This window comes from Plasmodium vinckei (genome assembly GCF_900681995.1).
Source record: "Plasmodium vinckei vinckei genome assembly, chromosome: PVVCY_03".
NCBI classification, from domain to species: Eukaryota; Apicomplexa; class Aconoidasida; order Haemosporida; family Plasmodiidae; genus Plasmodium; species Plasmodium vinckei.
The window spans coordinates 571,158-594,124 of record NC_051295.1 but is presented as its reverse complement, the minus strand read 5'-3'; the positions used below and the strand labels follow the sequence as shown (position 1 = coordinate 594,124).

The 22,967-nt window shown below is 25.2% G+C and overlaps 4 protein-coding genes across 4 annotated transcripts; 1 reads left to right on the top strand and 3 right to left on the bottom strand.

Moving 5' to 3' along the window:
- Window positions 1-238: 238 nt before the first annotated feature.
- PVVCY_0301720 (reticulocyte binding protein, putative) lies at window positions 239-8,592 on the top strand (the record flags this gene model as incomplete). Its single annotated transcript, XM_008628383.2, has 2 exons — window positions 239-296; window positions 425-8,592. The coding sequence occupies 2 exons, from the start codon at window positions 239-241 to the stop codon at window positions 8,590-8,592; spliced, it is 8,226 nt and encodes a 2,741-aa protein (XP_008626605.2).
- A 1,610-nt stretch (window positions 8,593-10,202) lies between these two features.
- Window positions 10,203-11,374, bottom strand: PVVCY_0301710 (fam-b protein; the record flags this gene model as incomplete). The annotated part of the gene is made up of 3 exons (XM_037634928.1): window positions 10,203-10,235; window positions 10,343-11,173; window positions 11,300-11,374. 3 exons carry the CDS (start codon window positions 11,372-11,374, stop codon window positions 10,203-10,205), a joined length of 939 nt encoding a protein of 312 aa, XP_037490119.1.
- A 1,621-nt stretch (window positions 11,375-12,995) lies between these two features.
- PVVCY_0301705 (Plasmodium exported protein, unknown function) lies at window positions 12,996-20,257 on the bottom strand (the record flags this gene model as incomplete). The annotated part of the gene is made up of 2 exons (XM_037634927.1): window positions 12,996-19,886; window positions 20,054-20,257. 2 exons carry the CDS (start codon window positions 20,255-20,257, stop codon window positions 12,996-12,998), a joined length of 7,095 nt encoding a protein of 2,364 aa, XP_037490118.1.
- Window positions 20,258-21,990: 1,733 nt separating this feature from the next.
- PVVCY_0301700 (Plasmodium exported protein, unknown function) lies at window positions 21,991-22,967 on the bottom strand (the record flags this gene model as incomplete). Its single annotated transcript, XM_008628380.2, has 2 exons — window positions 21,991-22,515; window positions 22,743-22,967. The coding sequence occupies 2 exons, from the start codon at window positions 22,965-22,967 to the stop codon at window positions 21,991-21,993; spliced, it is 750 nt and encodes a 249-aa protein (XP_008626602.2).

Here is a 22,967-nt window from a genome sequence, read left to right as displayed (position 1 = left end):
TATTAGTAACCATCGATTATGTTTATATTTTTTTAGTTCATATTTATAAATTATTTGTTTATTACACACACAAATGCTTTTTTATTATTTACAAATTAAGACAATGTAATTATAAGAAATCCCATTAAAAGGGGAAATTATAAATAAAAAAAATAAAAAATGTCATCATCGCATAGGGGAATAAACATATGTATAATGTAAATAATTTTTTTTGTTCTAAAATATATGCCATATTTTAATGATGAAAAAAATTATTTATATTACAACCACTTGTATTATTCTGTTTATTTCATCTGGTAATAATATAAATATTTAGCTAATAATTACAATTTTTATATTATACATATTCTATTTAACATAATTTATATAATTTTGTATACTTCTATATTAACACACATAATTATTTTTCAACATTTATATGCAGAGATAATTTGTGGGCAACTATTTGGAGAAAATAAACCGAAACGCGGTAAAAAGTTAAACGATTTTAATCCAAATCATAATTTAAAAAAATGGGGTTTTAATAAGTCCCATTCACCAGATGAAGAGCAAGATAATAATCAACATGATGCCTTTAATGATGAAAACCATAGGGAATTCGATTCGATAAATATCGAATCCTTTGAAAATGAAGATAATAGTCAAAATACGCAATTCACATTATATAATAAACCCAAAAATAAAAATTATCTTGCTTCGTTAAAAAATTTTAACCATGACAATGAAGAGGCAAATAAAAAAGTAACTATAGATAAAAATTTGTCTATCCAAAACTATAATGTACCAGAATTTGATCCTAATTTTTTTAATATAACAGATATGATATATGGTGTAGATATAACAAAAGAAAATATATCATTTATTTACGTGAAACTACGAACTTTAGAAGAACTTCGAGATATATTATATAAATTTTATAAAGATAAAGATGACAAATTAAAAGATGACAAATTAAAAGATGTAATAAGTGATCATGAACAAATAAATAAAGATTTAAAGGAAATATTTAAAAACTATCAAGCCCCAAGAGACGAATTAATAACTGAAATGACCAATTTACATAATCCTCTTTATAATTTTTATAATAAACCTCCAGTGGATAATTATCAATTATATACATCATCTCAAAAAAAATATGTAAACGACTTAATTTCAGCACTTAGAAAAGTAGAATCCCAAATCGAAGAAACTATTTCATCTATGTCAAATACATATGAAAATTTAGGTATAAATAATACTAACGAATTAAAAGACATTATTAAAAAATATGTTGAAGATGTAGTAAATTACAATATTAAAATAATAGGTTTGATAAATGATCGTTCATTTCTCGGTGACGACAAAACAATTCCATTTACACAATTTTTAATTGATACTTTAAATTCTGAAAACAAATTACCAAGTATTAAAAATAAACTAAATTTTTTACTAAATCAATTTAAGGATGTTCAAGAAAAATATACCTGGCATTATCAAATATGTCAAAATATTCTTATATTTCTTAATAGTTATGTAATAAATAAACTTCCATATTTATCTGGTGAATATTTTGATAATTTTAAAACAATAACAAGCAAACTTTCTATTATCATTTATAATGATGAACGTTTAAGTTCTTTAGAAAAATTATATAAGTACCTAAACGAAGTGTTATTTCATATTTTTAAAACGACAGGAAAACTATTAATAGACAATCCTGATCCACAGAACGATCTAAAATTTAAAGATGATATTTATGAATTTGATACCTCCACCCCCAAATTTAAATTCGCATCATTAAAAAATAAATTTGTTGAAATATTTAAAGATGAGTGGGAATCTTATATTAACAAAACCATTGAAGGAGATGATAGTATAAATAATAATATGATATTAATTTCAAATAATATGAACAAATTTAAAAAGTTGATAGATTCTATGGAAAGTTCTCAAAAAAACGGTTTTGAAGAAAAAAACAAGGTTCTTGATGAAATATCCAATAAATTAGATAAAAACACTTACGACGAAAGAAAAGAAGGATTTACGTCGTCTTTAGAATTGGCAAAAAAATGGGAAACAAAAAAAGCAGAGATATTAATGAAATTAAATAAAGAAAATGATGAAACTGTTCAATTGGAAGAACAAATTACAAAATTATTTAAAGAATGCTCGGATATAATTGCTGAAAAAAAATACGTGAATGACTTAAAATTAGAAATAAACGAAATAATAAAAGGAATATATGAGAAAAAAGAATATATTAAAAAGGCAATTGATTTAGACAAGGAAATAAAAGAGAATGTCGTATATATTGAAGAATTAGCTAAACAATCACCATATAAAATTGAAAAATATATAGAACAAAAAGATACAATATGTAACACTATAAAATCAGAGTTTAACCAGATCTACGTAGGTGATATTAATCAACTTCACAATGAGTTATCTTCCATAGTTATAGAAAGCACCATTGATAGTATAGAAGACAAAACACAACTTGAAGCTTTAAAATCAAAAATAAATGATGAATATAAAAATATTCAAAGCATGGGAATTGATATAGATATATCACATTTAAATATTGTAAAAGATAACAAAAATACACTCTTAAACACCATTTTGGAAACTAAAAAATACATATATGAAGAGATTAACAACGATCTAAATAAAATGTTAGACAATTTTAAAAATAAAGAAACAAATTTATTAAATAGTATAAATGATTATTCTAACCACAACGACAAATTAAGTAATTATAAAACCGCTATTTCAGAAATCAGGAATAAATATAATGAGAAAATTAATATAGATAATATAGAGGAAGATGAAATAAGGGAAATTTATGAAAAATCCAAAGAGTATATGACGAAAATATCGACTGACGAAGATGAAATATTAAAAAATATCAATGAAGTGAAATGTGTGAAAAACACATTCTTAGATAAAGTAAATGCATATATTAAATTTGACAATAATTATAAAGAAAATGTCGATTCAGAACACAATCAATTTATTACATTAACAAATAAAATAGACACAGACGTTTCCAACAATGAATTGAGTAAATATGAACAGAGACTTGATGATAATAAAGTTTTAATTCATCAAACCAACAAATACATTGAAGAGGAATATCAAAATATCAATACCCTTAAGAAGGCAAATCAATATATAAAAGTATGTGAAAATACAACTGAATTAATACAAAGTTTTCGTAATAAGCACAGTGAATTAAGTGAAATTTTAAATAAAAATATTGAAACAACAAAAGATACTACTTCAATAAACAAATCATATACAGATAATTTTTTAAACACATTAACAAATAAAAAAAACGAATTAGATAAAATATTCATAGATGCATCTCTAGATGATTACAAACAAGTTAACAACGAATTGAAACAATATTTTAATAATTTAAAAGAAAATTTAGGAAAAAAACCAGAAAGTAAACTATATCAACAATTTAATGAAAAAGAAAAAGTTTGTAATGATATGATACAAAAAAATGCAGATATAAATAAAAATATTTCAAATATCGAAAAAGCAATTTATACTTCCATTTATAATATTAGTGAAGAAATAGAAAATGAAATTGAAAAAAATATAGAATTACTAAATACCCAAGTACTTGAAAAGGTAAAAGCAAACACAACCAATTTAAATGAAATCAAGGAAAAATTAGAACTTTATAATTTTGATGATTTTGGGGAAGAAGGAAATATAAAATATATTGATGAAATTACAAAAATTAAAGATGATATTCAGATCTTAGATAAAAACATCGATAAAAACATAGAGACATTAACGGAAATAAAGAAAAAGTCAGAGGGCCATATTGACGAAATAAAAACACAAATAGACAAGTCAGAAAATGTAGCAGATAAAACCGTATATAATGATGATCCAAAGGAAATTGAAAAAAAAATAAAAAACACAATAGCAAAAATAGATAAAAATAAAAATATATATGAGGAAATAAATAAATTATTAAATAAAATATCAGAAATTGAAAGCGATAAAACCGCATTAGATAAAATAAAGGATATAAATTTATCATATGGAAAAAGTTTAAGTACCCTATTTTTGGAAAAAATTAGCGAAGAAGAGGAAAAGGCTAAAGATATGACAAAATCAATTGAAATGTATATCGAAAATATTGATAATATAAAAAATAAATCAAATGAAATACAAATAGAAATGGGTATAAACATGGAAACTCTTAATATACTACATGATGAAGACGAAAAATATCGCAATATTAATAAGGATAATGAAAAATATTTTTTAGATATTCATGAAAAATCTTTAAAACTAAAAAATGATATCTCGAAGATATCAAATATAAATGATATTAGAAAGGAGTTACAGTTGAATGTTGCAGATGTCCAAAACCATAATAATGAAATTAATCATTATTTAAGAAATATTTCAAATACATATAACATTTTTAAATCAAATAGTATTCAAAATATTGTTGATAAAGTAAAAGAATATACTAATCAAATTGAAGAAAATAATAAAAATATAAAAAATGAATTAGACAAAACACAAACTCTAGTTAATACCCTCAAAAGCAAATTAGATTTAAAAGCATGTAAATCGAAATTGAACTCAACTATTGACGATAAAGATATTGATGATTGCATAAATAAAATTACAGACTTAAAAAATTTTATGTTAAACGAAGAAGATAATTTAAACACTTATTATAAAAATTTTGAAGAGTATAATAAAATTGCATTATTAAATTTTAAAAATATAGAAATGACAGATATTCAATCTCAATACATAATGGCAACTAAAAGCGATCTTGACACTCATAATCATGATTATAATATTGATAAATTAAAGGAGCATAAGGATAAATCTAAAGCATATAAAGATGAAATTGATAATAATATAAAAACATTAGAAGAAAATAAGGAATTATTTGAGGAATATAAACAAGAAACCACTGTACTTTTAATTAAATATTCGGCATTAGCATTAAAAAATAAGTTTAATAAAACAAAAAAGGATTCTGAATTCATAATAAAGGGAATAAAAGATGTATACAATAATTGTATTTCTCAAGCGGAAACATATGAACAAAAAATGAGCGCAATAAAAAGCGAACAAGTTCGTATTGACGACAGCAGTGCTAATAATGATAAATCCAACAAAGCAATTATAGGTATTCAAGCATCCTTGGAAAAATTCGAAACTAAATTATTAAAAATAAATGAAATAAGAAAAAAATCAAATGACTGTTTAAAAGAGACCGAAAACATAGAGGAACAAATATCACATTTATCCATAAATAATCAAGATAATGAATTAAAAAATAACGAAATTAAATTAGACAACTTTAAGAAACTTTTATCATCTCTCAAAGACAACCAAAAACATATTGAAGACCAAGCAAAAGAATTAAACGAAATCAATTCACAAATTGAAAATATAGAAAGCGATATAAACCAGTATAAAAAAGATTATGAAATTGGAATTGTAGAAAAAATATATGAAATATTTAAAGTAAATAAAGATCAAATTGAATCAACAAAAGAGTTAATAAACCCAACAATACACAATCTAATATCTTCTTTTAACACTAATGATTTAGAAGGTATTGATACTAATGAAAACTTGGAAAAATATAATACAAAAATGAATGATATATATGAAGAATTTGTTAAATCATATAATATAATGACAAATTGTTTAGAAACTGTTTCAAAAAAACCCATAACATATGAAAAAATTAAAAATACACGAATTATCGCACAAAATGAACTCTTAAAAAATATAGAAACCAAAGAGAAAGCTAAGTCATACTTAGATGATGTAAAAATAAATGAATTTGATATAATTGTTACATATTTTAACAACAAATTAAATACTTTGAATGATAACTTTAATAACGAGTATTTAAAAATTAACGAAGGCTTTGATAATATTTCAAAATATATTGATAATGTTAAAAACTCAACCGATGAAGATTCATTACTAAACATACTGAATCAAACAAAACAGGAATATTTGAATATTATCAGGAAAACATATTATAGTTATAAATATGAGGCAGAGAACATATTTAAAAATATTGTTAAATTAGCAAATTCTTTAAATATTCAAATACAAAACAGGTCAGAAGTAAATTTATTTAGAAACACTAATATAGCTATATTGTCTTACTTAGATTCCAAAACAGAAGATACGTTAACATTTATTCCAGATTCACTAAATAAATTAGAAACATATACAAAAATACGCAATTCTTACAATACTCTTCTTGATATATTTAAAAAAAGTCAAGATTTACATAAAAAAGAACAACAAGCATTAAATATCATGTTCGAAAATAGACGTTTATATGAAAAAGTACATGTGACCAATGAATTAAAAGACACATTAAGTGATATAATATATAAAAAAGAAAATATATTAAATGATGTTAAACTCGTTTTGCGTAAATCTAACGAATTAAACCAATTATCGCTTAATTATCAAAATTATGATACTATTTTAGAACCATCAAAATATTACCAAATAAAAACAAAAATCGATAATTATGAGCAGGAAAAAGATAATCTTGGAATAAATTTTAATGTAACAACTGTGGAAGAAGAATTGGATAATATCATTAAATCTATCGAAAAATTAGAAAATGATTATGATTCTTCAGAGGAAAATATTAATCTTTTACAATATAAAAAAAAACTAAATGATCTAACTAAAGCATTTAATACTGAAATTAAAATCATTGAAAATAAAATAATAGAAAAAAATGATTTAATTGATAATTTAATAGAGATGAGAAGGGAATGTCTACTTTTTACGAATACAACATTAATAGAAACCCTTAAAAATAAATCAACTAATTATTCGGAATTTATAGCATCTGCAACTAAATTTTCAAAAGAATTTTTAAAATACATTGATGACACTTCCAACTTTTTAAATGATGATATAGATGCATTACAAACTAAATATAATTTAAATCAAACAAGCAAACACGTAATAAGTAAATTTGCAGATGCAACTAATGATAATAATGATTTAATAGAAAAGGAAAAGGAAGCTACTCAAGCAATCAACAATTTGATCAAGTTATTCTCAATAGATTTAAAAAATGCTGATGCCAATACATTATACAATAATAATTTACAAATGATTTATTTTGATTCTGAAGCTCAAAAATCAATCGAACACATAAGGCAACTTTATAAAAAAGTGTACACCTTTAAATTATCAAATATAGACAATATTAATGAAAAATATTTTGACATATCTAAATTATTCGATAATATTATAGAATCCCAGAAAAATAAATTAACAGAAAATCTAAATAACTTAAAGGAAATTGAACAATATATTTCTGATAATAAAAATAGTTTCCTTCATATACGAAAAGAAACTACAAATCCGGATTTCAACACACTTAAAGAGATACATGATAATATTATTGCTCGTGAAAACCAAATAAATGAAATTGAAAATATTAGTAACAATGAAAATGATAATATAACATTATATATGGATACAATTACCAAATTAATGGAAAAAATAAAAAATATCTTAGATTATGTTACAACTCATGAAAATGATCATAATATAAGCAACGAACATATTCAAGACAATGATGAAAATTACGTGTCAAAAATTAAAGATAATTTAAAAAATACAATCCAGTCATTTCAACAAATTCAACAGAAAATAAATGAAACTATAACACAGTTTTATGATAATAATACCATAGATAATATCAAAACTACCATATCACAAAATACAAATGATGTAAAAACACATTTTTCTAAGGATTTAATTATAGAAAGCGAACTCACGCACATACAATATAATTTGGCAGACATTAAAAATGTATCTTACGAAAGTCAAAGCGATCAAATAGCTAATTATGCCAATACTATACAAAATTATATCGAAGAACAAAATAAAAAAATTGAAAATAATTCAAACAGTGATGAAATAGATAATACAATAGAACAAATCAAAAATTATAATAAAGAATTGGAAACAAAATTACAGCATATTTCAAATCATAGAAAACATGTTTCGTCAATAACTATAGATATTAGTAACCTTCTTACTTTAATTAAATCTGAGTATAATAATAATATCTCATATAATGATGCTATAAAGCATGAAGAAGATAGCAATAATTTAATTTCTGATTTAAATAAGAGTGAAAGTATACTTAACGATTTAATACGTCAAAATCAAAAAATTATAGAAAAATTAGGATATAAAAAGCAGAATATTCAGAATCGTAATAATTTACATACTATTAGTAGACAACAAGAAATCACGGAAAAAAAACATGCTAGTAATACAGACCATAATAATACTAATGATATAAAATATGAAAATATGGAATATTCAAACCCAGATCAAAATGACTCCTCCACAGCAAGAAACATAATGAGTTATATTAAATATGCTGGTGTCGTTGCGCTTGGCTTTGTAACAGGGTATGTGATTAATAAATTCAGAAAAAAAAATGAAACAAAAGAAACGAATTTAGATAAAACTGAGAATACTTATGATACCATGAAAAGTAAATATTATAAAAGGAATGACGAAGTTATAGAAATAGATATGAATGCAGATTGATTATTTAATTAAAAATCAAAGTAATAAAAACTCATTGCTTTTCACTTTCAAAATACACAAATTTTCATATGTATTCTTAATTATAATTAATTATAAAACATTTGTATCTTCAAGTTAAAATTATAATAAATTTACACTAAAAATTGTAAAAAGTATCTTTATGCACATTTTTTGTATTTAATGCAATAATTTCTATTTTTTAAGTATTTTTTTTGTTTACATATATAATTGCCACCTATTGAATGTTACATGTGTAAATATATTTATAACTTATAATGACAAATTAGTATTTCTAAGAGCCATTATAATTATATACACAATAAAATCACTGTCTTAAAAAATGTGCTGTTATATTTATTCAAATATTTGTAATCTCTTATTTTTTTGTTTTTTTTAATTTTAACTAGTATTATATAAATAACATTTAATGCTATATAAAATATATTTTATAATTCATATTAATTTTAAAAAAAATATATATCAATACTCTAACAATGCACAACTTTTACTTCTTAGGAATTATGTTAGCAAAATATTTAGTAAAATTGAGGTTATAATTAATAAAAAAAATTACAAAAAATGCGACTCGCTATAATATAATTTTCTCATTTTATCATATTATTGCTATTATAAATGGGCAATATTATGGTTGTATAATATTGTTGTAGCTGTAGCAACTATATATAAACATAAAATAATTCAGAACCAATAGATGAACAAAGCAAACATCTTCTATCCACAAATCCTTTCGAAACAGAAAATGTGCTAAACGTTATAAATCAAGTAATAATATTTTTATATTACCATAATAAAAATATAAAAAACGACGATTTATATTGTAAATATAGTAATGGTGTAAAATATATAACTGCAATAAAAATTCACATAAAAGGTATAATATATTCATTATTAAAATATGAAATAAAAAAAAGAAAAATAGTAGACAAAAATAACCAGCATCATTACTACATATTGATAAAAAGAAAAAGATACCCTTGGCTTAAATATGTTATCTATACATATTAATATATTACAATTTTATTTCTTACAATTGTCTAATATATACTAATAACTATTTCTACACTATATTCAGTTCAATTTGTTTTTATATATTGTTTTACAAATAAAAATTAGATTTAAAAAAAAGTATTAATTTTTTAAGTTCGTTAAATTACTAACTGTAAAATATTTGGTTTATTCATGTAATCAAAACATTTTTATGCCCTTCGCAAAGAACATATATATTAGCTATATGCAAGAGATGCTCATATTGTATATATATGGAAATTTCAAAACATAGTATATATATCAAATTTGTTTAAACATTTTTTAAGTAAATTAATATATATCATTTAAAACAATATTATAATCACAATAAAATCAAACAAAACATAAAAAATATGATTAAATATAGTTAACAATAGCCAAACGCATAATTTAAATGTATATTGATTACTAAACATAGTGCCCCAATATGATGAATTGCTTTCATGGATATTGTAAGACAAAATAAATTATAATTGATATGTAATGCTATAAATCGTTTTAAGTAAAATATATTTAATAACAAAATAAACTTTATGCTAAACTCAAATAAGTGTAATGCAGATTCATAAACTGCTGATTATGGTACTTTTACAACTCTTTGAAAAGTTGGTATTATATTTTATAAAATGTAATAACTAAAAAAAATGTTTTATAATACAAATAAATTGGATTAATAATCATATTTCTTCAATATTCTTTTTACCTTACGCAATTTTTTGAATTGCTTATATTGAATCCTAAAATCTACTATAGATAGAGTAAAAAACGCCGCGAACAAAATATTCATATAAGCAGTCAAAAATGTTATTGCCCCATTCCATAATACAAGTCTTGATAAAACTTTAAACATGTTTTTATTAATATGTTTGCGTAATGATTTATTATATGTCATGTTTCTAAATATCTTATTATATTCTTTTTCAATTTGATCATAATCAAGATCCGTTATAAAAGTATCATCTAGCAATAACTTAAAATTATCTAGATATGTATTGAGAGTAATATATTCGTCATCTTCACCATCCATATCTTCTTCTAATATGACTAATACATCATTATTAGTTAAATTTTTTATTACCACTTGGGGGTCCATTTTATCATCACACTTTTTCACTTTGTTTGATACTCTTTTCATAATGACATTATCCAACTTATTTGGCTTCGAAAACTTTTCTTTTAAATCCCATACCTTATTATCTTTTAAATCCCATGCCTTATTATCTTTTAAATCCCATGCCTTATTATCTTTTAAATACCATGCCTTATTATCTTTTAAATCCCATGCCTTATTATCTTTTAAATCCCATAACTTACTATTTTTCAAATCATTTATACGTGAATCAGGAATTTCATCAAACAATGATATAACATCACTTTTAGAATCGTCTTCTTTTTTATCTGCAAGAGTTGCAACTGATCCATAAAAATAATTTAAGTCGAATGGCTTGTCTGCTTGTGATAATATTCTCCCATTTTCCAAATTTAGTGTGTTCCTTTGAGGATTTATGCTTATATCGTTTACATTGTATAATTCCTGTAAAAGAAATAAGATATGTAATAACATATATTTACACACCATTTGTTTTAACGACTACTTAAGCTGAACATAAATGTTTTGACCAATACAACTACACACAACAAAGATAATACTGTAACTTACATCTTTTGGGTACTTTAAAGAATAAATAATAATTGCAAACAAAAACAATTTATTAAAAATAGTTGATTCTTTCATTTTTAATTTAGTTTATATATTAAATTGATGTATATAATATGCACCAAAAATTTAAAATTTAAAATAAATATATAATCATACGAAACAATTACATTTATATAATTAATTTTGTATAATACATAGAATCTTAAGTTAATATTTTCACAAATTTATTTTATTCATATTGTACTATGTGCAAACATTTGTATTTGATTTGTTTTGCTCAAATAAAGATTATTGGTTTAAATGTGTAATATTCCATTGAAAAATTACATATAAAATATATGCAATTCTAATTTCGACCTAAAATGTGTTTGTGCAATTTTTATATAATCACTTTTCATTTATAATTTAAATTATATTAGTAAACATTTCAATATTACACCAATTTTGTTTAAATTATTCATTTCAAATGGATAATAAGTTGTTAAAATATAAATGTGCACTCAATTATGATTAACAAATTCAAAAATATTGGAAAATACAATAATAAATTAGTATTGAATTAACATTTAAATAAATTTTTATCTTATTCGATCTTTATAATACTTTTTTCATATATTAATGTCTATATATATTTTTCCCAAATATACCACTTTTAATAGTTGACATATAATGGATTTAAATGCATTGATATATAAGTATAATACATATTATATTTTACATGGAAATGCAATTCTTATTAAAATCGTATAAATGCCAATTGGCAGGTATCCCAAATGAAATATTGCACATAATTAAATTATAGAAAATAATATATATTATAATTAAAACTGTCCTTAATAATGACAATCATAATTGTAATTACTATTACTCTCATTTATATTTTTATTGCACCAAAAGTTTGGTATTATATATTTTACTATAATATTATGAACTTAAAAATAACTATTACTATATATACCATTTATTGACATTGTTGAATATCTAATCAATATGATTTACCTCATTCAGATTAATAAAATTAAAACCAAATAATTATATATTTTTGTTAATTTTTAAATATAATTTTTAGTGTTTATAAAAATAGACGGCTTATGCCTTATAGTTCATACACGTAAATAAAAAAAAAATATATAATGTGCATACAATAAAAATTAAAGTAAAAAAATAAAATAATAAAGATGTTTTAGTAAAGTCATTAAATATCTATTTAATCCCAAATTTTATATAAAATACAAATTAAATACACAATCATACAATATATAAAACAATATGCCTATATAAGCATCCATATATATATAAGTAATATTTTTAAGTCTTAAAATCAACGATATTACATATCCCTAAATACTGTGAAAAATTATATACACTAAATTTTAGGTATATAAATATATATGCAAGGCTTAATAATAATACAAAATTATAAAAATATATATAAACTAAATTTAATTTGTTTACAATAATAGTGAATTATAGATATTTAAAATACGACATATATATATCTATATATATATGCAGTATAAGAATTGTGAAGTATAATATAATTTACATACATATATATATAATATTTTTTGGTGGCAAACAATGAGTGATATTATTTATTCATATAAATATCCTCAATTGGGTAATTTAAAGGAAACTCCAAACTATTTATTTAAATAAATTTCTATACAAATATCAAATATATCTTTGGATTTTTTTACATTTCTACTGGTATACTTTCAAGCATGTATGGAATCAACAAAATTATAATTGTTGATGATAATAAAGCAGCATACATCGAATTAAAAAGTAAATATCCAAATCCACCTAATCCAGAGTATAATCCTATACTAAAATATAAATCTTCTTTTACGTAATCAACAAGTTCCTTTATATATTGGTCAACTCCATAGTGTTCAGCTCCTTTTTTCATAGCTTCAAACACAGGTGTTAATGCTTTAATAGTGAATTCTTTTATTTTAATTGAAACTTTCTTCGTTATTTCCCAGGCCTTTCTAAAGTTCTCTTTAGTTAATCCTGCACTGTTTAGATAAGGTATAGCTTTGTCTCTAAGTTCTATCATTTTTTGTATGTGTTTATTTATATATTCAAATACTTGTGTAGTTTTAAATTGACCATACAGTGATATAACACCACTTTTTAATTTCTTTGCTGCAAAGATTGAAAATTCTTTTAATTTATTAAAAGCCAATGTTCTATAATTAATGAACATATCTCGGTATCCATGTTCTATAGCATATCTTTTTAATTTCTGAGGATATCCATATATTGGATGCTCTCTTATTCTTTGAATATCATAACCTGAAACATATTTCAAGAACTTACGAGCATATATAAATGAACGAATATCATACTCTTGTGCAGATTCTTTAGAAATATCCTGTGTATCTTTTAAGAAATCTTTTACTGATTTCTTTAATTCACTGATATTCAAAAATGGTAAATCTACCTCTTGCTTATCATCTTTTACTAGGTGTTTAGTTTTTGGACCGAATTTTAAATTAAATTCTTTACTAAGTCTATTTTGTTGTTCTTCAATAATTTTTGTTAATTCATCATCACTAAGAGCTCCTTCTTTCGTAATTGTAGATGCGTCAATACCCAAAAGAGACAATACTTCATATAAATTATCTATTTTTTCTCCTATAAATGCTACCCGTTTTTCTTCCTCAGACGGTATTTCTTCTTCAACCTTTTCTTCCTCAACAGGTATTTCTTCTTCAACCTTTTCTTCCTCAACAGGTATTTCTTCTTCAACCTGTTCTTCTTCAACCTTTTCTTCCTCAACAGGTATTTCTTCTTCAACCTGTTCTTCTTCGACATGTTCTTCTTCAACATGTTCTTCTTCTTCAACATGTTCTTCTTCTTCAACATGTTCTTCTTCTTCAACATGTTCTTCTTCTTCAACCTGTTCTTCTTCAACATGTTCTTCCTCAACATGTTCTTCCTCAATATGTTCTTCTTCTTCAGGTTGTTCTACTTCTTCAACCTCTTCTTCTTCGACATGTTCTTCTTCTTCAACATGTTCTTCTTCTTCGACATGTTCTTCTTCTTCAACATGTTCTTCTTCTTCAACATGTTCTTCTTCAACCTGTTCTTCTTCCTCAACATGTTCAATTTCTTCAGGTTGTTCTTCCTCAATATGTTCTTCTTCTTCAACATGTTCTTCTTCAACCTGTTCTTCTTCCTCAACATGTTCTTCTTCCTCAACATGTTCTTCTTCCTCAACATGTTCTTCTTCTTCAACATGTTCTTCTTCAACATGTTCTTCTTCTTCAACCTGTTCTTCTTCTTCAACATGTTCAATTTCTTCAGGTTGTTCTTCCTCAATATGTTCTTCTTCCTCAACATGTTCTTCTTCAACCTGTTCTTCTTCCTCAACATGTTCAATTTCTTCAGGTTGTTCTTCTTCAACATGTTCTTCTTCTTCAACATGTTCTTCCTCAACATGTTCTTCCTCAATATGTTCTTCTTCTTCAGGTTGTTCTACTTCTTCAACCTCTTCTTCTTCAACATGTTCAATTTCTTCAGGTTGTTCTTCTTCTTCAGGTTGTTCTACTTCTTCAACCTGTTCTTCTTCTTCAACATGCTCTACTTCCTCAACATGTTCTTCTTCTTCAACATGTTCAATTTCTTCAGGTTGTTCTTCTTCAATATGTTCTTCTTCCTCAACATGTTCCTCTTCTTCAACCTGTTCTTCTTCTTCAACATGTTCAATTTCTTCAGGTTGTTCTTCCTCAACATGTTCCTCTTCTTCAACATGTTCTTCTTCTTCGGCATGTTCTTCTTCTTCAACATGTTCTTCTTCTTCGACATGTTCTTCTTCTTCAACATGTTCTTCTTCTTCAACATGTTCTTCTTCTTCAACATGTTCTTCTTCTTCAACATGTTCTTCTTCTTCAACATGTTCTTCTTCTTCAACATGTTCTTCTTCTTCAACATGTTCTTCTTCTTCAACCTGTTCTTCTTCAACATGTTCAATTTCTTCAGGTTGTTCTTCCTCAATATGTTCTTCTTCTTCAGGTTGTTCTACTTCTTCAACCTCTTCTTCTTCGACATGTTCTTCTTCTTCAACATGTTCTTCTTCAACATGTTCTTCTTCCTCAACATGTTCAATTTCTTCAGGTTGTTCTTCTTCGACATGTTCTTCTTCTTCAACATGTTCTTCTTCAACATGTTCTTCTTCCTCAACATGTTCAATTTCTTCAGGTTGTTCTTCTTCAACATGTTCAATTTCTTCAGGTTGTTCTTCCTCAATATGTTCTTCTTCTTCAACATGTTCTTCTTCAACCTGTTCTTCTTCCTCAACATGTTCTTCTTCCTCAACATGTTCTTCTTCCTCAACATGTTCTTCTTCTTCAACATGTTCTTCTTCAACATGTTCTTCTTCTTCAACCTGTTCTTCTTCTTCAACATGTTCAATTTCTTCAGGTTGTTCTACTTCTTCAACCTGTTCTTCTTCTTCAACCTGTTCTTCTTCTTCAACATGTTCTTCTTCTTCAACATGTTCTTCTTCTTCAACCTGTTCTTCTTCTTCAACCTGTTCTTCTTCTTCGACATGTTCTTCTTCTTCAACATGTTCTTCTTCTTCAACCTGTTCTTCTTCAACATGTTCAATTTCTTCAGGTTGTTCTTCTTCAATATGTTCTTCTTCTTCAGGTTGTTCTACTTCTTCAACCTCTTCTTCTTCGACATGTTCTTCTTCTTCAACATGTTCTTCTTCAACATGTTCTTCTTCCTCAACATGTTCTTCTTCCTCAACATGTTCTTCTTCCTCAACATGTTCTTCTTCCTCAACATGTTCTTCTTCTTCAACATGTTCTTCTTCAACATGTTCTTCTTCAACATGTTCTTCTTCAACATGTTCTTCTTCTTCAACCTGTTCTTCTTCAACATGTTCTTCTTCTTCAACCTGTTCTTCTTCGACATGTTCAATTTCTTCAGGTTGTTCTTCCTCAATATGTTCTTCTTCTTCAGGTTGTTCTACTTCTTCAACCTCTTCTTCTTCGACATGTTCTTCTTCTTCGACATGTTCTTCTTCTTCAACATGTTCTTCTTCTTCAACATGTTCTTCTTCAACATGTTCTTCTTCTTCAACATGTTCTTCTTCAACATGTTCTTCTTCTTCAACATGTTCTTCTTCAACATGTTCTTCCTCAATATGTTCTTCTTCTTCAGGTTGTTCTACTTCTTCAACCTCTTCTTCTTCGACATGTTCAATTTCTTCAGGTTGTTCTTCCTCAACATGTTCTTCTTCCTCAACATGTTCTTCTTCCTCAACCTGTTCTTCTTCTTCAACATGTTCTTCTTCTTCAACATGTTCTTCCTCAACATGTTCTTCCTCAATATGTTCTTCTTCTTCAGGTTGTTCTACTTCTTCAACCTCTTCTTCTTCAACATGTTCAATTTCTTCAGGTTGTTCTTCCTCAACATATTCTTCTTCAACATGTTCTTCTTCCTCAACATGTTCTTCTTCTTCAACATGTTCTTCTTCAACATGTTCTTCTTCTTCAACATGTTCTTCTTCAACATGTTCTTCCTCAACATGTTCTTCCTCAATATGTTCTTCTTCTTCAGGTTGTTCTACTTCTTCAACCTCTTCTTCTTCAACATGTTCAATTTCTTCAGGTTGTTCTTCCTCAACATGTTCCTCTTCTTCAACATGTTCTTCTTCTTCGACATGTTCTTCTTCTTCGGCATGTTCTTCTTCTTCAACATGTTCTTCTTCCTCAACATGTTCTTCTTCCTCAACATGTTCTTCTTCTTCAACATGTTCTTCTTCAACATGTTCAATTTCTTCAGGTTCTTCTTCTTCAACATGTTCTTCTTCCTCAACATGTTCCTCTTCTTCAGGTTGTTCTACTTCTTCAACCTGTTCTTCTTCTTCAACATGTTCTACTTCCTCAGCATGTTCTACTTCCTCAGCATGTTCTTCTTCTTCAACATGTTCTTCTTCAACATGTTCTACTTCCTCAGCATGTTCTACTTCCTCAGCATGTTCTTCTTCTTCAACATGTTCTTCTTCTTTTACTTCCTCAACAGGTTCTTCTTCTTTTACTTCCTCAATATGTTCTTCTTCAACCTGTTCTATTTCTTTTACTTCCTCAACCTGTTCTTCTTCTTTTACTTCCTCAACATGTTCTTCTTCTTCAACATGTTCTTCTTCTTCAACATGTTCTACTTCCTCAGCATGTTCTTCTTCTTCAACATGTTCTTCTTCTTTTACTTCTTCGACATGTTCTTCTTCTTCAACCTGTTCTTCTTCAATATGTTCTTCCTCAACAGGTTCTTCTTCTTCAACATGTTCTACTTCCTCAGCATGTTCTTCTTCTTCAACATGTTCTTCTTCTTCAACATGTTCTTCTTCTTTTACTTCCTCAACCTGTTCTTCTTCTTTTACTTCCTCAACAGGTTCTTCTTCTTCAACATGTTCTACTTCCTCAGCATGTTCTTCTTCTTCAACATGTTCTTCTTCTTTTACTTCCTCAACCTGTTCTTCTTCTTTTACTTCCTCAACAGGTTCTTCTTCTTTTACTTCCTCAACCTGTTCTTCTTCTTTTACTTCCTCAACAGGTTCTTCTTCTTTTACTTCCTCAACCTGTTCTTCTTCTTTTACTTCCTCAACCTGTTCTTCTTCTTTTACTTCCTCAACCTGTTCTTCTTCTTTTACTTCCTCAACAGGTTCTTCTTCTTTTACTTCCTCAACCTGTTCTTCTTCTTTTACTTCCTCAACCTGTTCTTCTTCTTTTACTTCCTCAACAGGTTCTTCTTCTTTTACTTCCTCAACAGGTTCTTCTTCTTTTACTTCCTCAATATGTTCTTCTTCAACCTGTTCTATTTCTTTTACTTCCTCAACCTGTTCTTCTTCTTCAACATGTTCTACTTCCTCAACATGTTCTTCTTCTTTTACTTCTTCAACATGTTCTACTTCCTCAACCTGTTCTTCTTCTTTTACTTCCTCAACAGGTTCTTCTTCTTTTACTTCCTCAACAGGTTCTTCTTCTTTTACTTCCTCAACCTGTTCTTCTTCTTTTACTTCCTCAACAGGTTCTTCTTCTTTTACTTCTTCAACAGGTTCTTCTTCTTTTACTTCTTCAACAGGTTCTTCTTCTTTTACTTCTTCAACAGGTTCTTCTTCTTTTACTTCTTCAACATGTTCTTCTTTTACTTCCTCAACATGTTCTTCTTCTTTTACTTCCTCAACATGTTCTTCTTCTTTTACTTCTTCAACTTGTTCTTCTTCTTTTACTTCCTCTACATGTTCTTCTTTTACTTCTTCAACATGTTCTTCTTCTTTTACTTCTTCAACTTGTTCTTCTTCTTTTACTTCCTCTACATGTTCTTCTTCTTTTACTTCCTCAACAGGTTCTTCTTCTTTTACTTCTTCAACAGGTTCTTCTTCTTTTACTTCTTCAACCTGTTCTTCTTTTACTTCTTCAACAGGTTCTTCTTCTTTTACTTCCTCAACAGGTTCTTCTTTTACTTCCTCAACCTGTTCTTCTTCTTTTACTTCTTCAACTTGTTCTTCTTCTTTTACTTCCTCTACATGTTCTTCTTCTTTTACTTCCTCTACATGTTCTTCTTCTTTTACTTCTTCAACAGGTTCTTCTTCTTTTACTTCCTCTACATGTTCTTCTTTTACTTCCTCTACATGTTCTTCTTTTACTTCCTCAACCTGTTCTTCTTCTTTTACTTCTTCAACTTGTTCTTCTTCTTTTACTTCCTCTACATGTTCTTCTTCTTTTACTTCCTCAACAGGTTCTTCTTCTTTTACTTCTTCAACAGGTTCTTCTTCTTTTACTTCCTCAACATGTTCTTCTTTTACTTCCTCAACATGTTCTTCTTTTACTTCTTCAACATGTTCTTCTTTTACTTCTTCAACATGTTCTTCTTTTACTTCTTCAACATGTTCTTCTTTTACTTCCTCAACATGTTCTTCTTCTTTTACTTCTTCAACCTGTTCTTCTTCTTTTACTTCTTCAACCTGTTCTTCTTCTTTTACTTCTTCAACCTGTTCTTCTTCTTTTACTTCTTCAACCTGTTCTTCTTCTTTTACTTCCTCAACAGGTTCTATTACAATGCTATCGCTATCTTGTTCAGATATTTCGTCTGACGTTTCTACGCTATCAGATGCATTAGTGCTTACTTCATCAATTTCTTTTTCTTCTTTATTATCATTTTCAGTTTCTAAATTGTTATTTAATGCACCATTATCTGATTGTTCATATTGTGTATCACTTAAATTACTATCTATAGAATCTGTAGTAGATTCTGTATTTTCTTCTAATTCTTTTTTTTTATCTTCTTCTTGTTCTTCATTATTATTTATATTTTCACTTAATGGTTGATCATCAAGTATATTATTTAATATATCACTATCAAACCCTAAATTATCACTAACAGTTTGTTCTAAATTACTTACTTCATTTTCATCAGTATTGTCTGTATTATCTAAAGATGCATCTCTTATTTCTAATGTAGATCCATTTATTTCATCTAATTCACTTAAAATTCTTTTAAATAATTTATTTAACTTATTTGGATCTTGTGTATTATTATTATTATTCCAATTATTATTAGAGTTATTCTGTAATAAAAAAAAAAAAAATTGTAAAAAATATAGTATAATATATATATATTGAAATATACAAGCTCATGTAATAATGCATATATTCCTCTTATAAGACACATAAAAACTGCATTTATTATAAAACATGAACAGTGCATGTATTTATTCTATGTTTTGTTCCTTACATCACTATAGGAAATGTGGTATGGTAGCGCTATTAAAATGGACGATGTAATTATTTTTAATAAAAGAGAAAATTTATAATTTTTTCCTCTTATATGACCTTTTTTAGGCGATTGCATATTGCTATTATTTAATGGTAAATTAATTAAATTTTGATTCTTTTCATTATGCTCATTTATGTAAGAATAGCATGATTCTTTTGTCATTTTAATTTGCTATTATTAATATACTAATTAACGCCATTAATAAAAGTAAAAATCATAAAAAAAATTACAATACTTTATTTATGTTTTCCAACTAAATTATTCTACATTGGGTAGTTTGAAAACATTTTCTATTAATAAGTATAATTGTAAAAAAATAAATAACAAAAAATAGAATATGGAAATCCTATTATATATATATATATATAAAAACAATACTATAATGTATAGAATAGATACTGTATATAATTATGATTACAAGAAAAAAATATAATCTATAAAAAATATATAACTATAATTTTTAGATTATTATTATTTCCTTATTTTTTTTAATTTTTTTTCTAATCATAATAATAAAAACAATAGTTTTTCAAAATCAAAATAAAAACATGAAAAAAAACCTATACTCAAAAAAATATATATTTAATAAAATTTAACATAATAATTTATAAAAAATATTTAATAATAATATTGCATTATTCCTGAAAATATAAAAAAATATAGAAATTGCAAATATTATATATAACGTCATAAATATTAATAATTCTATGTTTTTTTCTAAAATGGTATCGTGCTATAAAAAAGTAAGAGCAGCGTCCTACTATTATTATTAGTTTATTTATAATAAAGCTAACCTCTGGTGATACTAAAAATTTTTTATGGCTTTCAATTATTAATCCGTGTCCTTTTTTACATATATAAAACGGCAATTTTAATAATAATATTTTTTATAAATAACCTTTATTATATATATAAATAATATTAATCTTATCAAAAAAAAAAAAAAAAACGCGAAAACTAAGCCTATATATTACGCCGTTTAAAATATTTTTACTGCCTATATAAAATCTCTACATGCAAATTTTTTTTTTTTTGGCTTAGCCCCAAGACAATATTTATTTGCCTATTTACTCATATTGCTTTAAAAAAAAACATATATGTATCCATTTTATCAATTACATAGATTAAATTTCTATACATGCATATATATACTAATAAGTAAAATAGTAATAATAAGAAAATGGAAAAATTATTAAAAAAAGGGGCTTAGCTTAAGTATAAAAAAAAATAGAAAAAATAGCAGAAATAATAAAAACGACAAAAACAATAAAAATTATAAAAATTCGGTTTATAATTAACTTCCAAACATATTTATTCTACCTTTTAATAATGATGTTATTATAATTAATTGTAAATTAAACTTATTAACCCCCCAATTTTACTAAATAAAAAATCAACAAATTTAATAATAGAATTTTATAATTTTTTATATTATTATTTTGGGTTCTTTTAATTTTTACTAAAGGAAGTGGATATGGCAAAAGTACCATAACCATAACCATAACCACATTTCAACTTGCTAATAAAAAATGAAATAAATGATATTACAAAATTTTAAATTAGGATATTTAGAAAGTTCATTACTAAAATCGGTAGTAATATATATTTATCGCGAATTTTATTAACATTTTCACGAATTTGAAAAAATTAAATAAAAAAAAAAAAACCAATAATAAAATGAAATGAAATATGTCAATGTAAAAAGTTATTCAAATAGCGGAATATATAATTGCATATCCTAAATATGCAAAATGCAATGCTTTGTGTATACACTCTCTTTTTTTTTTATTTATATAAAAGGAAAGGTTGCATATACAATATATATATATATATGTTTAATTTATAATTCGGTTTAACAACCATAATTTAAAAAAAAATTATTATTTTGAACTTATTTAGAAAAAGAATCTCGATTTCTTTTTTTGCAATTTTGAATTTACTTTGTATATTTTGTATAACACATAGCCAAAGCTAATAGTTGGTATAATGTTTAATCCAATCGTTACAGCTATATTAATTAATTGGGGTTTAAAATAATATATTAATAATGAATTAACTGCTGCTATGATTGGTGCGGAGAATAATTTCAATCCTGAAAAAAATACCTTCAAACTTTTAAAAAATTGAATACCATTTTTAATTGGTTTCTCTTTCTCTTTTTCTATATATTTTAATATTCTTATAATCTCTCTTTCAAAAAGTAAATCAAGTTTTTGAAAAAATCCTAATATTTTAGATCCAATATGTTTACTTTGAGTTGTATAAATGTTCTCAAGTTTGGCCATAACATTTTTTTCTAATGTTTCATAGTTTGAAGACAAAGAGTCTTTTAATAAACCAGCCATTAATATTCTGCCGTTTCTTACAATATCATTGCTATTAAAATTTGTAAAATTTTCAATTTCTGCTGCCTCAACACTCTGAATAAAGATTAAAAAAATTATTTTTATATATACAAAAATATATCAAACATGTATAAGTATATTCACACCAACAAATATAATTGCCTCATTTAAAATGAAAGCAATAAATTATAAATCTACATATCATTTTCACGTAACATATATGAAAAATTAAAAAAAAAAGTAAATGAAAATATTATGACATATTCATCAAACTTTTATTCAGGTCATATATATAAACTTACGCTTATAGCCGAAAATTGAAATATCCATACTATCTGAATCACAATAAAAATTTTCATAAGAAACGAAAAAATGTTTGTTTTATTTTTTTGATATAACCCTCCTACCATAGTCTCATCATTCTTTTCATACATATATTTTTCTCCATCCCTCTCAATGAATTTACTGTTTTTATTATAGTCAGGTATACAACTTCTAGCTATCAAAATATTATTTAACTCCTTCAT